The sequence below is a fragment of the Lissotriton vulgaris genome, chromosome 7, assembly GCF_964263255.1.
Source record: "Lissotriton vulgaris chromosome 7, aLisVul1.2, whole genome shotgun sequence".
NCBI classification, from domain to species: Eukaryota; Metazoa; Chordata; class Amphibia; order Caudata; family Salamandridae; genus Lissotriton; species Lissotriton vulgaris.
In genome coordinates this window covers 548,791,020-548,807,717 of record NC_141695.1, presented here as the reverse complement: position 1 = coordinate 548,807,717, position 16,698 = coordinate 548,791,020, and the positions used below count along the sequence as shown (strand labels likewise).

Sequence of the window (16,698 nt, the reverse complement as noted above, 5' to 3'; positions counted from 1 at the left end):
TGCATCTGAAAGAAACAGGTTAGTATTAGATTCCTTACCTTAGAATAGATACCCCAGCAATACCAACCCCGGTGGTGGGTCTGCGAACCAATGATCACACCAGAAAGTCCTGGAGAATGGAACAGCCAAAGAAGCCATCTATCCGGAGTTGGCTGTCCAGGCAGTAGTGTCTTGCAAACGTGTGCAGCGAGGCGCACGTAGCTGCCTGCCAGATGTCCTGCAAGGGGACTCCCCGACCCAGAGCAGTTGTAGCTGCCGTGGCCCGGGTGGAATGAGCCCTCAGCCCAACAGGAGGCTCCATTTTAGCCAAAGAGTAGCATACCTTGATGCACAACACAACCCACCGAGAGATGGTCCGCTTGTTCACAGCCCGACCTTTCTTAGCGCCCACGTAACCAACAAAGAGTTGGTCATCCACCCGGAACTGGCGTGTGCAATCCAAATAGAAGGAGAGCACACGTTTTGGGTCCAGACGGTGGAACCTCTCTTCCTCTTTTGAGGGATGCGGAGGCAGAAAGAAGGTGGGCAAGGTGATGGACTGCCCGATGTCCAAGGCTGTGACTACCTTGGGCAGGAAAGAGGGTCTCGTCCGCAACACAACTTTGTCCGGATGGACAGAAAGGAAAGGAGGTTTAGAAGAAAGAGCCTGGAGCTAACTCACTCTCCTGGCAGAGGTGATGGCAACCAGGAAAGCAGTCTTAAGAGAGAGGAGACGAAGACGACAGTTATGAAGTGGCTCGAAAGGAGCGCACATCAGGTAGGTCAGAACAAGATTCAAGTCCCACTGAGGCATCATGAAAGGAACAGGAGGAAACATATGAGTGATGCCCTTCAAAAACCTATTTACAACTGGGACCTGAACAAAGAGGGCTGATCATGTAGCCTTAAGAAGGCAGAAATGGCAGAGAGTTAGCCCTTGATAGTGCCCAGAGCAGAGCCCTGCTGGGCAAGAGAGAAGAAAGAGGAGAACCTCAGAAAGAGGGGCAGAAAGGGGATCCACAGCCTTTGCTGTGCACCATGCCACAAATTTGTTCCACCTGCAGGCGTATACCAATTTTGTGGAGGGACGCCTGGCTGCCAGAATTACATTACAAACTTCAGGAGGCAAGTCAAATGGCCTCAACTGCCGCCGCTCAATCTCCACGCATGTAAGTGGAGACTGGAGAGGTTCGGGTGGAGGACCGCCCCCTGCTGCTGCGACAAAAGGTCCTCCTGAAGAGGCAGACAAATCGGGGGATCGACAGACATGCGGAGTAGCTCGAGATACCAGTATCTTCATGCCCAGTCCGGAGCCACAAGGATGACTTGGGCCCAGTCGTGCTTGATCTTCTTCAGCACTCTGGGCAGAAGTGGTATAGGCAGAAAGGCGTACAACAGAACGCAGCTCCACTCGCGACGAAAAGCGTCTCCGAGCGCGTGCCGCCTTGGAAATTCCAACGCGCAGAACTGATGACATTGGGCGTTCTCTTCTGTGGCGAATAGATCTAACCAAGGCTCTCCCCACTGCTGAAAGAGGCCTTGCGCCACGTCCGAGTTCAGACGCCATTCGTGATCCATCATGCACAGACAACTGAGTTTGTCCGCCCTGGCGTTCAGGGAACCTGCCAGGTGTTGAACCACCAGGGTCACGCCCTGATGTTCCAGCCACTGCCAGAGGCGCAGAGCCTCCTGGCATAGGGTCCACAAACCCCACCCAGCCCTGTTTGTTTCAGTACCACATGGCGGTGGTGTTGTCCGTGAACACCAGCACTACACTCCCCGGACAGAGGGGAGGAATGCCTTCAGTGCAAGCCGGATCGCCTGCAGCTCCAGAAGGTTGATGTGGAGCCGGGACTCCGCCGCAGACCAGAGGCCTCTGATCTCCACCTCTCTCATGTGGCCCCCCCAGCCCTGGAGGGACGCGTCCATCACAACTACGTGATCCGGTTGGGGTAGGGAGAGGGATCTGCCACTGACCCAATCGTGGTCCGTGAGCCACCACTGCAACTGTCTTGCAGTGCCCTCCGAGATCAAGACATGGTCGGACAAGTTGCCTTGATGCTGGGCCCACTGAAACTTCAGGTCCCACTGCAGAGATCGCATGGGCCACCGGGCGTGATGCACCAGAAGGATGCAGGAGGCCACCAGCCCCAGAAGCCGCAGCGTCAACCTGACCGAGACTCGGGATAACGGCTGAAAGATCGGAATCAGAGCCTGAATATCCCGAACCCGCTGTTCGGGAGGATAAACCCGAAACTGTGCCGAGTCTAGAACCGCCTCGATGAAGAGAAGCTTCTGAGAGGGACATAGGTGTGACTTCTGCACATTGATGGAGAACCCCAGCAGGTGCAGGAGGTCGGCCGTAGTCTGGAGGTGGTTGACTACTGTCTGGGGCGAGCCCGCCTTCAGCAACCAGTCGTCGAGGTAGGGGAGGACTGAAACCACTAACCTGCGCAGATGAGCTGCAACCACCGCCATCACTTTCGTGAACACCTGTGGGGCGCTGGTAAGGGGGAAGTGCTCGTGGCCTACTGTGAACCACAGGTAACGCCGGTGGGCCAGCAGGACGGGGATGTGAAAATAAGAGTCCTGCAAGTCCAACGCTACCATCCAGTCTCCCGGGTCCAGGGCAGCTAAGACCTGAGCCAAAGTCAGCATCTTGAACTTCTCCTTCCGGAGGAAGCCGTTGACGTTCCGTAGGTCCAAGATAGGGCGTAGGCCCCCTTTGCCCTTCTTGGGAACCAGAAAGTAGTGGGAGTAACAACCACACCCTACTTCTGGCCCAGGAACGCACTCAATGGCCCCCTCAGCCAAGAGGGCCGCCACTTCCTCTTGCAGAAGACTCAAGTGATCCCCGACACGCGGTGGCATGGCTGGAAGGGTCGGCTGGAAAGGGAGGGAGTAGCCCCTTGGGACGATTTGCAGCACAAACCTGTCCGATGTGACAGTGCGCCAGTGGAGGAGGTGATGGTGAACCCTGCACCCCACTGGCGTCACATGGACTTGAAAGCTCGGACCAGGAGGGTTTTGAGGCAGATGCTGCAGGGGTAGGTGTGGACTGACCTCGCCGTTGTCCCCGACCGCCGCCACAGCGGTTACCACGTTCGCCATCGCGCTGGATGTTAGTCTGCGGTCCGTGGCTGGCAGGAAGTGTGGGGGCGCCCCTTCCTTGGCCACGAAAGGACCGAAAGGCAACAGTTTGCCGGCGCGGGCAGAGAGGCCCAAGGACTTGGCCGTAGCCCTGGAGTCCTTAAAGTGCTCAAGCGCACAGTCTGCCTTGTCGCCAAAGAGGCGACGGCCATCAAACGGCATGTCCATAAGGGTGTTTTGAACATCAGCCGAAAAATTGGCAGACCCCAGCCAGGCGTGGCGACAAATCGCCACCATTGTTGCCATCGCTCTGCCCAGCGAGTCCGTGGTATCCAGCCCACACCGGATGAAATACCGTGCCGCATGTAGACCCTCTGCAAGGGCTTGAGCGAGTTAAGTCCGGACCCCCTCCGGACATTGTGGCAGCACGTCCGCGACCGTGTCCCACAGAGAGTGGGTGTAACGGCCCAAGAGTCACGCGGTGTTGACTGACTGCAACCCCAAACTAATGGAGGAGAACATCTTCTAGCCATACTGTTCATACCTCTTGGATTCCCGATCGGGGGGAGCCGTCGGGAATGCGGTCTGGGAGTTAGAGGCCTGGATGACCAGGCTCTCAGGGGTGGGGTGGGTGGACAGGAAGCAAGGGTCGCCCGGAGCCGGGTGCGGTGGCGTCTGGCCACGTTCCTATCCACAGGCGGACCTGTAGCAGGCCTCGACCAGGTGCCCAGAAGAACGTCAGACAAGGCCTCATTAAACGGCAGCAGAGGCTCCGAGGAGCTTGTCTGCGGTTGAAGGACCTCAGTGAGGAGGTTAGTCCTCACGGCCGCGACGGGGAGTTCAAGGGATAAGGCCTTGGCCGCCCGCATCAACACCACACTATAGGCAGCCCCCTCCTCCGTAGCCACGGTAGGGGGGGGAAGGGAGGGGGGAGACAAAACCAGTGTCTGGCAAAGTGTCTAGACCACTGGCATCCCTAAGCTCACCTGCCCAGTCCTGATAAGACTGGCACTCACGTGCCAGAGTGTCTCAGACCCCTCCCAATCCGCCTCACCACCCATCTCCTGATACTCAAGGTCAAAGGATGGGGCTGGGTCATAGAAGTAAAAATCTATCGGTGTCGAGAGCGGTGTCGAGTGGCGCCGCTCCGACACCGGACCCGAATCGAGGGCAGAGACGGCGTCGTCCTGGGACGGCGCCGGGGGCGACACCCTGGGGGTCGGCGCCATCAAAGTTGACCGGTGACGACCCAGATCCGGAGGGGCCCTGCGGCGCCAGGACCGAAGTCACAGACGGCGCCGGGGCTGAAGCACCCAGCTCGCTTGGGGACCCAGTCGGGTCGCGGAACCAGGCGGAGGAGCGAGCGACCTCATGGCCATGAGGAAAGCCTCTATCTCCTCCGGTGTCGCGTTCTGCCCAGGGACCGACTGGTATGGAGCAGGACGCTACGCCTGCAGCACCGACGAAGCCGCGTGGGCGTTGTCACCCGAACCCCCGGCCGCATCGAGCGAGCGTGGGGGGGGGGGGGGGGGAGTCAGAAGAGCGATGACGCCTCTTCGACTTCTTGTGCCCCTTACCTGAGGACTTCGAGCCCGAGGAATGATGTTGACTTCCGGAGCTAGGACTACTCCGGCCCGCGACCGGTCCCTCGACCTCCTTCCGGACCGGGACCTCGAACGGCGCAGGGCCGACTGCCGGGGCTCGAGGCGCTTGCGCGACCGCTCCCGTCTAGCCTTCGACGTCAAGGCCCGGCTGTCGGGGCACGACTTGTCGTCGTGGTCGGGCCCCAGGCAATGAAGGCACCGGCGATGGGGGTTGGTAACAGACATCAGTCGGTCGCAGTCGGCGCAGGGTTTGAACCCGGGCATCCCTACCGGTACCGTCGGAGTCGGTCGACTTGAAAAACAGATCAAAAAGATCCAAAAGTTTAGTTAAAAAAATGACTGAAGGGTACCACTTTCTCAGGACCTGCGCTTGCTGGCGCGGAAAAAAGAAGAACGGACGTCAGCGCGTGAGGGCGGCGTCTAAGTCCGACACGTCATCCCGGCGCCATCGACGCCGACGACGGACGCGGAGCCGCAGACTCCGCCTACCGACGCGCAAGGGTACTGCTACGCAAAATTTTCCGGATCCAGTCTGACGCCTGGGGATATTCTAAGTTAAGGAATCTAATACTAACCTGTTTCTTTCAGATAAACTGCGCACTAGTCCCCAAGACCACATCCAAGTATCGTAAGATCTGGGAAAATTTTAAAACAATAACAGGATCCCAAAACATTGGGCAGGTGACCAGTAGAAATGTAGAAGTATGCATCCAGTCGGCCTTTTCAGGCAAGAAGAGTAGATCGTGGGCACAGAATAACATTAGCACAGTTGCATATTATGCAAAATTGGCAGGCATAAATGACCCGGCAAACACGTTTTACTGCATGGCAGCCATGAAGGGCTGGGGGTGCCTGCAGCCCAGAAGGCAGGACAGGAGAGTAAGCATTTGTAATCTTTTAACTGTCTACCACCAATTTGGCAGCATGGCGTGATTCCGCTATTGATTATATGCACATATAGCTTTCAACGCCGACCAACTGCCACATCACAGTCCGTACTGCGCCACTATTTTAGCATTATGGTTACTACACGGACACAACGGCATTTAAGCACATAAGATACATGTGCATTCTGGGATGCTAATTTTCATTCATTTTGTGTTTGTTTGTATTGTTCTATGTCCTTTCTTTTTACAGGTACAAAGTACAGAGGGAAGCACCCTCTTACACATAGTTTTTAGCACCTTATGGCAGATATTGGAAGAACTGGGCCACATCTGCAAACAAAGACATGAGCTGTTGCTCTTCCGGGGGGCTTTTTCACTCACTTTCTTTGGGGCTTACATGGTCAGTGAAATGGTTGCCGAGGCCAGGTTTGAGGCGGGGGCAGCACGTTTGAAGAGGGGGGACCTACTGATGGAAGACTGCGCCATGACAATATTCCTGCGCAGGTCGAAAACAGACCAGGTTGGCGCAGGCAAGCGCACGTGACTACATTGCATGGGAAACAGCGATTGCTGTTCAGTTTGTTGCATGCAAGAGTACCCGAGGCACTCCGTACAAAGGGTGGGGCTGCTACTATGTCATAAGGATGGTTCATACCTCAGCCGGTTCCAATTTAATGCTGTCCTCAAATTGGCAGTCAGGGCAGCAGGGCTCCCACCGGAGGAATTCACACCACATTCCTTTTGCATAGGAGCAGCCACAAATGCGGCGGTTTGTGGCTTGGAATCATGTCACATCAAGCAAATAGGCCGATGGGCTTCGAATGCCTTTTTGGGGATACATGGGCCACAACCTAATATAAGTTTCTTTACCGCAGGTTCCCGAGGGCAGGCGTGCAGGGTGTGGATCCTGGGACACTCATATGTTACCATGGCGCAACGGTAGGCAATGACACAGAGAAACAATGAAGGAATGTGGTTACATGACACAAAAGCACACTGGATGGAAAGCCGGGCATGAGGTCAGAGCAACTGCTGCCTGCCATACAGCACGAGGAAAAAACGGAAGCTGCAGTGATACACCTAGAGGGTAATGACTTGGCCAACTTGGAACGCAGGGATTTAATGGGTAGCATGAACCCAGGACTGATGGCAGGGCCAGACTCTTTAAACCTGTCTGAAATGATACCACATATCCATTGGAGGGGGGCACTAGACCTCACAGCAGTAGAAAAATCTAGAAGGAAGTTGAATTGCACCATGTTCAAAATATGCATAGCGAATGAATGGGACTTTGTGAGGCATTACGTGTACAAGAGGCCGCTGGCGGGTGTCGTCGAACCGTACGGCATTAAAATCGTGTCGTACGCCGACGACACCCAGCTAGTGGTTTAGTTGGCCACTGGGAACAACAGGCAATCCCCGGTAGATCTGCTAAAATGCCTAGAGGACGTCAAGGGATGGATGACCAACTCCTCCCTAAAACTGAACGGAGAAAAGACGGAGCTCATGCTCCTAGGCCCAGCCTCACCAGTGCCTTTCACCTCCTTGTGGCCCTGCGCACTGGGCCCTCCCCCCACCCCCAAGGAGAGCGTTAAGAGCCTAGGAGTGTGGCTGGATAACAAACTTTCTTTCTCCACCCAGGCCTCTAAGTTGTCCGCCACATGCTTCGGCCTATTAAGAATCTTGAGGAAGATCCTCCCGCTTTTACCTTTAGAGGCCAAAAAGGTGGCGGTACAAGGCCTCATCCAGTCCCGTTTGGACTCAAACAATGCCCTTTACGTTGGGGCACCCGAGATGACCCTTCAGAAACTGCAGGTTGTACAAAACTGCGCAGCACGTACCCTGCTACAGATTCCGCGAACCCAATCAGCCAGACCCGCCCTGAAGAGTCTCCACTGGCTGCCAGTGAGGCAAAGAGTGGCATTTAAGGCGCTCTGCATGGCGCATCACGCCTTCTGGAAAACGGGCCCAGCCATTAACAACGATCTTGTTATTCCCTACCACCCTAATAGGAACCTTCGATCGATGGAGGCTCACCTTGCCGTTGTTCCCAGAGTGAAGAGAGCTAGGTCTGGTGGTAGGCTGTTCTCTTTGAATACCGCCAAACTCTGGAATTCCCTCCCCCTCTCACTCCGGTCCAACCCAAATCTGCTCATATTCCGGAAAAACCTGAAGACACTACTGTTTGCTAAATCCTTTGTGCCTTAAACTTTTCTTCCGCTATTTTCCGCCTCAACTCAGCGCTTGGACGCCCATGGGCAGCAATCGCGCTCAATAAATATATTTTCATTCATTTCATTTCATTGCCTCATTAATGTTAAAGTGCAAGGTTATCACGACAAGGATGGGGTACATTTGTCAGAGGTGGGCATGGGGTGGTTCCTCCTCAATATAGGTGGTGCTCTAGAGTCACTAGGTTTCAAGTAAAGGAGTTGGGTATGAGCGAGGGGGGAGCTGCCTGAGGTCGACAAACCACAGGCAATGTGGCAGAGACAGCACAGAGGGACAGCAGTCAAAGTTGAGTAGCCTAAGAGAAACCCTTCAAACCGGTGTCCTTGGGATGCCTTACAGCAGGGGCACAGGGAGCAGGCGATAGGTCAGCAGATGGCGCACACATCACTTGCAGCCTGGGCTAGGCATGAGGGCTGCCCACAACACTTTGCAGCAAGGTGTAGCCTAGAGGCTGCAAAAGGGATAGACCCGTTGGTAAGGGGCATTCACTCAGGGCGCTGTCAAAAAAAGGGTTGTAATGTTAAGGTTTCAGCAAGGAGGCAGGAATGACATGATTGATTGAAATTGAAATGGCATGTTTGTTTATTACACTATGTAATTAAAAGCTGCGGCCTATTACACCGACGAATTGCAATATTTGTGGCATAAGGGAAGATGGGGATGCATAGGTTGCATGCAGGGGCAGGAAGCACAAGGGGCCCGCGACAAACCCCTACTGGGGGACCGGCCAATGAGCAAGCGCCTTGCAAGCCCAGGATTTGGTTGCATAGTTTGAACGGTCCAATAGGCAGGGGGCCGCACTAGGACTTAAGGGCATAGGGCCCTGCCCTCCCCCCAAACCTGTCTCTCTGGGATGCCTTACAGCAGGGGCACATGGAGCAGGAGACGGGTCAGCATGGGTCAACAGAGGTCGGACACGGCACTTGCAGCCCGGGCCAGGTATGAGGGCTGCCCACACAGTGCTTATTTTGAGATGGTGTTTTCCGGTGCAAAGCACGGGCACGTAAAACATTTTTTTAGAGTTTTATATAGCGCTAACTAGACCTGAGAGATCAAGTATCAGAGCGCTTTTCATGAGCACCAGTTTCGTTACAAAAGAACACATTCATTTTTGTTAGGCACAGGGGGATTAAGTGATTTGCCCAGTATCAGAGCGCTTTTCATGAGCACCAGTTTCGTTACAAAAGAACACATTCATTTTTGTTAGGCACAGGGGGATTAAGTGATTTGCCCAGAATCACAGGATGTTGAGCGTCATTGCCGAGACTCAAACCCGGGTCCCCAGCCTCGAGGTCAACCGCTCTAGCCGTAAGGCTACATCCTCTTCTCCTTAATTGGTTTCCGATGCTCGGTACTGACACCGAATTGTCAACACCATACATAGAACTGTATACCACCTGGTGGCGCTGCTCATCTAATTTAGAGATGAGCAGAATAATTGTATTGTATTGTAATTGCATTTATATAGCACTTACTACCCCGGATGAGGTGTCAAAGCACTTTTTTGGCGAGTAGCACGCTACTCCGGGACCCATAGAGGATTAGTGTTGAATTAGTATAGTGAAACATGCAAGTACATTTTAAGTGGTGGATAGGTTAGTCAGTTATTTGGATTCGGAAGGATAGCAGAAGGATAAAAAGGTTTTTACTTATATAGCGCTTGTTACACCTAATTGGGTGTTGAAGCACAGTACTCCAGAAACCCATAAAGGATTAGTGGTGAATTAGTATGCTGAAACATGAAAGTAATTTGTGTGGTGGATATTAGTCAGTTACTTGGAGTGAGAAGGATAGCGGAGGGATAGATGGGGAAGAAGAAATGCGTTACTTACCTGTAACTGCAGTTATCCAGTATTAGTGTCTGTCATAGATTCACATGCCTGAATCATTCCCCGTCGTCGAGACGGGAGCCTCCGGTATATAAAAAGTAATGTCCTATAGACATACATATAAAGGAATAGGCCTAAGGATCTCACCTTAGTGTCCTATCTACGTCCTTATGTAAGAAGGACCAAAGTAAAGAACCAACCAATCAGCTACTACCTCCTTCTAGAACCTTCCTGTCAGGAGCCTCAGCCTCTCAGATTTTCGTACGCACCAAGCTAGTTAGGCGCAAACTTGTTAGAGAGATAGGCGAGTCCTTCCAGGGGAGGCGGGAGGGTGCATGTGAATCTATGAAAGACACTAATACTGGATAACTGCAGTTACAGGTAAGTAACGCATTTCTTATCCAGTATTTGGGTGTCTTTCATAGATTCACATGCCTGAATCAGAGTAGCAAGCAATACATTATGCACATTCTGTGATGGTACATCATATATGAGTCTGTAGATAATACATATCACGCGACTGCAAACAACCAACATGCAATGTCATGTAGTTACTAGGAAAAAAGAAATGTGCATACCAGTAAAGGATGGTGGGATGTAAGAAGGCTCACCTCACTGGAATAGATGGCGAAGCACTGCTCTGCTCACTGCTGCATCCCTCGTCAGCTCAGTTTCCAAGCAGTAGTGCCTGTTGAAGGTGTGCGGGGACTTCCAGGTCGCTGCTCTACAAATGTCCAGTACTGGCACTCCAGCAAATAGTGTCGCAGACGTGGACATGGCTCTTGTTGAATGAGCTTTGACTCTTGCCTCCAAAGGCCGTCCAGCCTTGTCGTGGCAAAAAGTGATCGCTGAAGAAATCCACCTTGAAATACTTTGTTTCGTCAGGGGCATGCCTTTCCTTGGTCTGCTAAAGGCAACGAAGAGTCGGGATGACTTTATGAAGTGTTGTGTCCTGTCGATGTAGAATTTGAGACATCTCTTCAGATCTAATGAATGCAGGGTTCTTTCAGCTGCAGTAGTTGGGTTTGGAAAGAACGACTTGAGCACCACTGGTTCGTTAAGATGGAAGTCCGAGGGGACTTTCGGTATAAAGCGGGGGTTAGTTCGTAGAATGACACTCTCCTCTCTGAACTGCAAAAAAGGATCTTGGCTGGAGAGAGCCTGCAGTTCACTGACCCTTCTGGCAGAGGTTAGGGCCAGGAGGAGGGCCGTCTTCCATGAAAGGAATTTGATGTCCGCTTTATGGATGGGTTCGAAGGGGTGCTTCATTAATTGGTGAAGGACCACGTTGAGGTGCCACGACGGAGGGATTGGTCTTGGTAAGGATCTGAATAGACCTTTTAGGAATTGTTTGACAAGTCTGTCCGCCCATAGGGAAGGACCCTTGGAAGTTCTTGTGAACCTGGATATCGCTGCTAGATGTACTTTGATGGATGCATGCGCAAGGCCTGATTGCGCCAGATGCAGTAAATATGGTAACAGCTGCTGTGGAGTGACATGGAAGGGGTTTAGGCCTTCTGCCACACACCAGACACAGAACCGTTTCCATTTTAGTGAGTAGGTCTTATTAGTGCTGTCGGCTCTAGCCTTAGCAAGGACTTCTCTACACTCCTGCGGAATGTTCAGGTGGCTGAATTCGCGGTATTCAGGAGCCAGGCAGACAACTTCAGAGGGCTCAGGTTCGGGTGGAGAACCTGGCCTTGGAACATTATGAGCAGGGCCGGATGTTGATGTAGGCGAAGAGGTGGCCGGACAGATAGGCGATGAAGTTCCGTGTACCAATGCTGCCTCGGCCAGGATGGGGCGATGAGGATCAGAGTGCAGGGCTCCGACTTCATCTTCCTGAGGACCCTGGGTATCAGTGGAAATGGTGGAAAGGCGTAGGCAAACACGTTCCGCCAAGCGATGGAAAATGCATTCCCGAGGGTTCCTGGTTGGTGAAGCCTGCTTGCGAAGCTTGGGCATTTGGCATTCTCTCTGGTGGCAAAGAGGTCTATCTGCGGGGTTCCCCACTCCGCGAAGATATATTCCAGCGCCTCCATATCCAATTCCCATTCGTGGGATGGTGACCTCTCCCTGCTCAGGGCGTCCGCCAAGACGTTGTCCTTGCCCGGGACGTATTCGGCTTTTAGCGTTATTCCATGCTCTAGAAGCCAATTCCAGACTCTCTGCGATTCTCGAGAGAGTGAAAGTGATCGCGTCCCTCCCTGTTTGTTTCGGTAGTGCATCGTCGTGGTGTTGTCTGTCCTGACGAGCACTGGGGAGTTTCGGATGCGTGGAAGGAAAGCTTGGAGAGCTAGAAAGACTGCCCTTAGTGCCAGTAGATTGATGTGGAGTTTGGATTCCTGTGGCGTCCACTTGCCATTGATCTGGAGTTCTTGCAGGACCGCTCCCCAGCCTTCTAGGGATGCGTCCGCTGTTATTACGTGTGGTTCCGCAGGAAGTAGGAACGACAGATGTCTGGGCGACCTCCACCATTGCAAGTGATTGACCATAGCTCGTGTGACATGTATGCGGTCCTCGAAAGATCCTGCAGCTTGTGTCCATTGCCTCGTTAGTTTTTCCTGGAGGGGGCGCATTTTGAGACGGCAGTGTGGAATGAGCATAATGCATGAGGACATCATGCCGAGGAGAGACTTGAAGGTACGGACCGGCAGAGTCTTTCTCGATGCCACTGACGTGGCTAAGGAGATGAGTTTGGTCTTTCTCTCCTGAGAGGGCAAGGCTCTCACGAGTTCCGTGTCCAGAGTCGCTCCCAGAAAAGTGATGACTGTTTGGTTCTAGTGCCGATTTCTCTCTGTTGAGGGTCAAGCCTAGGCGGCGGAAAAGATTTAGACAGGCGCTGGAGGATGTGGCTGCGGCTATCGCAGACGGTGCCTTCACCAGCCAGTCGTCCAGGTATTGGAAAACCTGGTGACCCTGTTGACGAAGGAAAGCTGCCACAGGAAAGAGGCATTTTGTAAATATCCGTGGGGCAGATTTGAGGCCAAACGGGAGAACACGGAATTGGTAGTGGTCTCCTGCTACTGCGAACCTAAGGTACTTCCTGTGTCCCTTGAGGATAGGAATGTGATAGTAGGCGTCCTGCAGGTCTAGGGACCTCATGTAGTCGCCTTCCTCCAGGAGGCCCAGGATTTCTTGTAGTGTGCCCATACGGAACGACTGTTTCTTTAGGAACACATTGAGCGCTCTCAGGTCGAGGATTGGTCTCCATTTCTTTCCTTTTTTGTGAATTAGAAAGAAATGGGAGTAGAATCCTTTTCCTTTTTGGGTGTGAGGAACTCTATCGCTCCCTTTTGAAGCATGGAAACTATTTCCTGAAGAAGCAGCCGTAGGTGTCTGTGGGACCGTTTGGCTGGTGGTGTCGTTGGGGGAATTGAGACAAATTCTAGTGAATGTCCAAATTGGATAAGTTGTAACACCCACCGATCTGTTGTTATTTTTTGCCAATTCTTCAGGAAGAACGTGAGTTTTCCTCCAAGTCTTAAAAAATGCAATGGTGGATGGGCTGGCCATTGGGATGAGTCATTGGCGGTTGCCAGCAGGTCTTTTTTGGTTTTTCCCCCTGTAGTTTGATTTATTGTAGGATGTTTGACGTCCTGTCTGGCCTTGACGCTGTTGGTACTGTGTTTTGCTCTGGGTGTACGGGTAGGAGGACCTATTCTGGTAGGAGCCTCTGTATGCAGGTTGTCCCCTTCCTCTGTTACCACGAAAGGACTGGTTCCTAAATTGCAGAGTTCCCAGAGATTTGGCCGTATCTGTGTCCTTTTTGATAGTGGTGAGGGCCTCGTCAATCTTTTCGCCAAAGAGATGTTGGCCATCGTAAGGCATATCGATGATTTTTGTTTGTACTTCCTGACGGAAGGAGGTGGCCTTAAGCCAACCTTGTCGTCTCAGAACAGCGGCACCTGCCAGCTGCCTGAAGCCAGTCATGGCGACGTCTATTGCACAGTCAATCAGCTCAGAGGCAGATGTTTGGCCCTCTAGGAGAAGCGAATATGCCTCTTCCTTTAAATCCTCTGGTAGATTAGCTAGGTAGGGCGCGATGTCTGCCCAGAGTTGACGGTTGTAGCGGCCCAGAAGTGCAATTGAATTGGCCACCTTCACCGTCATTGCAGATGTGGTGGAGAAGCGTTTTCCAATGGGATCTAGCTTCCTGCCTTCCTTGTCAGGTGGCGTCGACAAAGGAGATGCTGGATTGCGCGAGTTTTTCTGCGCTGCTTGTGTTACCACGGAGTCTGCTTTGGGGTGACCCGTGAGGCATGCTGGCGCCGATGAGGTTGCTTTGTATTTTTTATCAAGCCTGGGCACTACCACAGGAATTGAAGCTGGCGTTTGCATTAGTTGTTTGCCTTGTTTCCAGAGGAAGTCAATGATTGGGATTGACCTAGTCGTCTTTTTTTGTAGGTTCCTTAAAATCGTAGAGGAAACATTCAGTCTCCTGGGTTTCCATAGACATATGGAACCGTTTGGCCGCCCGCTCTATGAGGTTATGGAAACCACCAATGTCTACAGGTGCTGATTCCGAAGATTGTGGTTCTGGAGAGGCCGGGGATTGAGTGACGTAGTCCTGGTCTGCGTCAGGGTCTGAGTCGTCGTCACGGACCTCCCCTTCTTCTTGATCTCTCTCATCGTCGTCAGACGAGAGAATGTCTTGTGTTGGCTCTTGTTGTGTAGAAAGTACAAGTGGAGGAGGTTTGTGTCGAGGTACAGGCGCAGGCACCTGTGCAACAGGAGGTGCAGGTGTAGTGGTTTTCTCTGGGAACCGCTCTTTATAATCCTTTATGAGGAATTGCAAATCTGAGACAATGGATGCTGGTAGACACACCATCGGTGTTACTTGTGTGTGCACCTGAGTATGGATAGTCTGTTCCATGTGTTCCTCCACTTCCTGTTCCTCGTCTGTGCTTTGGCACTTAAGCACCAATTCTGAAGGACTAGTGGCCTGTGTATAAAACTCCTCCTCCAGCTCTTCACCTTGCAATAAGCAGGATGGGGTCAGTTGTTGCACCTTACTGGGTGACGTCAGGTCTGGTGTGATTGGCTTTTTCGTAATTTTGACTGTGACATGGGATGTCTGGGCATCCATGGCATGCGAAAGTAGTTCAGACTCTTTCCATGTGCCTGCGGTCGTCGACGCCTGTGCCGACGGTGCCGCCGTTGCAATTTCCGTCGTCGACGGTAATTTACTCTTTGTCGACTGTGTGTCCGTCGACGGTGTCCTCGTCGACGTGGTCCTCGTCGACGGCAATTTCTCCGTCGCCGACGGGTTCATCGTCGTCGATGGAATACTCCTCGTCGACGAGAGAGGCTTCGTCGACGTCGCGGTTTTCGTCGACGGAGTCGTCGTCGATGTCTTCGACGTCGATCTCGTCGTCGACGGCACAATCTTAGTCGTCGATGGGATGGTAGACGGCACAGGTCTACTCGCCGACGATGGTGTCGTCCTCGTCGTCGAGGAAGATGCCGACGATGCCGTCGTCGTCGACACTGTTGTCGTCGACGTCAAGACGGTTCTTTGCGCTGAGGTGATCATTAACGTTGTCATCGTCGCCGAGATCAGCAGCTGCTTCCTGGGGACAGGAAGGTCCTTGTCAGACACAGGTGTTCTGCCCTCTGAAGACTTTCTGGAGGCCTTCTTAGGAGGGGTGTCTGAGGGGCTAGGGGAAGTAACCCATGGCCTCTTCAAGGAGAACTGCGAAGCACCAGAAATGCTCTCACCTTCTGAGACCAAGTCGCTCTCTGGTTTGTTCTTCAGTCTGTTCAACCATAGTAGTAGGCGTCCTTCTCGGTCCTTCAGGGTTTTGTTTGAGAAGGTTCTACATATCTTGCAGTCCTTGGCTTGATGTTGGAGGTAGAGGCAGTATAAACAGGTTTCATGTTTGTCCTCTACGTGGAGCCTTTTTTTACTGCAAGAAGAACAGGCTCTAAAGAGACCTTTTTTCAGCCATAACAATAGAAGTTGGAAAAAATTCGTTTTTGAAGAAAGAAGCAAGTTTCCTGAAGAGAACTCAGGTGGAGACTCCCTAGCACAACGTGCGGTAGAAAATCTGAGAGACTGAGGCTCCTGACAGGAAGGTTCTAGAAGGAGGTAGTAGCTGATTGGTTGGTTCTCTTTACTTTGGTCCTTTTTACAAAAGGACACAGATAGGCTACGAAGGTGGGACCCTTGGGCCTACTCTGTTTTGGTCCTTCTTACATAAGGACGTAGATAGGACACTAAGGTGAGATCCTTAGTCCTATTCCTTTATATGTATGTCTATAGGACATTACTTTTTATATAACGGAGGCTCCCGTCTCGACGACGGGGAATGATTCAGGCATGTGAATCTATGAAAGACACCCAAATACTGGATAAAGGTTTGCATTCATATAGTAACTGTTACCCTGATGGTTGTTGAAGCTCTTTTCTGGTGAGCAGCACGCTACTCCAGAACCCATAAAGGATTAGTGTTGAGAATTAGTATAGTGAAATATGTAGTAATTTGAGTGGAGGATCTGTTATTCAGTTATTTGGATAGAGAAGGGTAGGTGGGGGATAGAAAAGGGAAAGAGGTTTGTATTAATATAGAGCTTGCTACCCCTGATGGGGGTTTGAAGCGCTTTTTTGGTGAGTAGCACGCTACTCTGGAACATATAAGGAATAGTGTTGAATTAGTATGGTGAAACATGAAATTAATTTGAGTGGTGGCTATGTTAGTCAGTTATTTTGATTGAGAAGGGTTGGGGAGGGCTAGAAAAGGTAAAAGGTTTTGCGTTTATATAGCCCTTGTAACCCTGATGGGGTTTTGAAACGCTTTATTGGCGAGTAGCATGCTACTGTGAATTAGTATAGCGGAAAATGGAATTTGAGAAATGAATATGTTAGTCTGTTATTTTGATTGAAAAGGATAGTGGAGAGATAGAAGAGTGAAGGATTTTCTTTTTTGAGGTCATAGCGTAGGAGGATGCTATATTGATAGATGTATAGGGTAGTGCATTGGAAAAAGTAGTAGAAAGAAGTTTGAGATGAGTCAGAAAGTTGGGCTAGAAGATAGATTGGGCCTGTATAGGGTAAAGCATTGGAAATGCTAAATT

The 16,698-nt window shown here is 51.9% G+C and overlaps 2 protein-coding genes across 3 annotated transcripts in view; both read right to left on the bottom strand.

The window, feature by feature from the left end:
* PIK3R6 (phosphoinositide-3-kinase regulatory subunit 6) overlaps window positions 1-16,698 on the bottom strand; it is a 688,429-nt gene that overhangs the window by 209,497 nt on the left and 462,234 nt on the right. The gene's annotated exons all lie outside the window — the stretch shown is intronic.
* Window positions 13,210-15,384, bottom strand: LOC147702016 (uncharacterized). Its single transcript, XM_086930635.1, has one exon. The coding sequence runs from the start codon at window positions 15,167-15,169 to the stop codon at window positions 14,009-14,011; it is 1,161 nt and encodes a 386-aa protein (XP_086786761.1). The 5' UTR covers window positions 15,170-15,384; the 3' UTR covers window positions 13,210-14,008.

What these genes read in the sequence shown, in the direction of transcription:
- LOC147702016 (XM_086930635.1), bottom strand. Translation starts at nt 15,169, where the DNA reads ATGACAACGTTAATGATCACCTCAGCGCAAAGAACCGTCTTGACGTCG.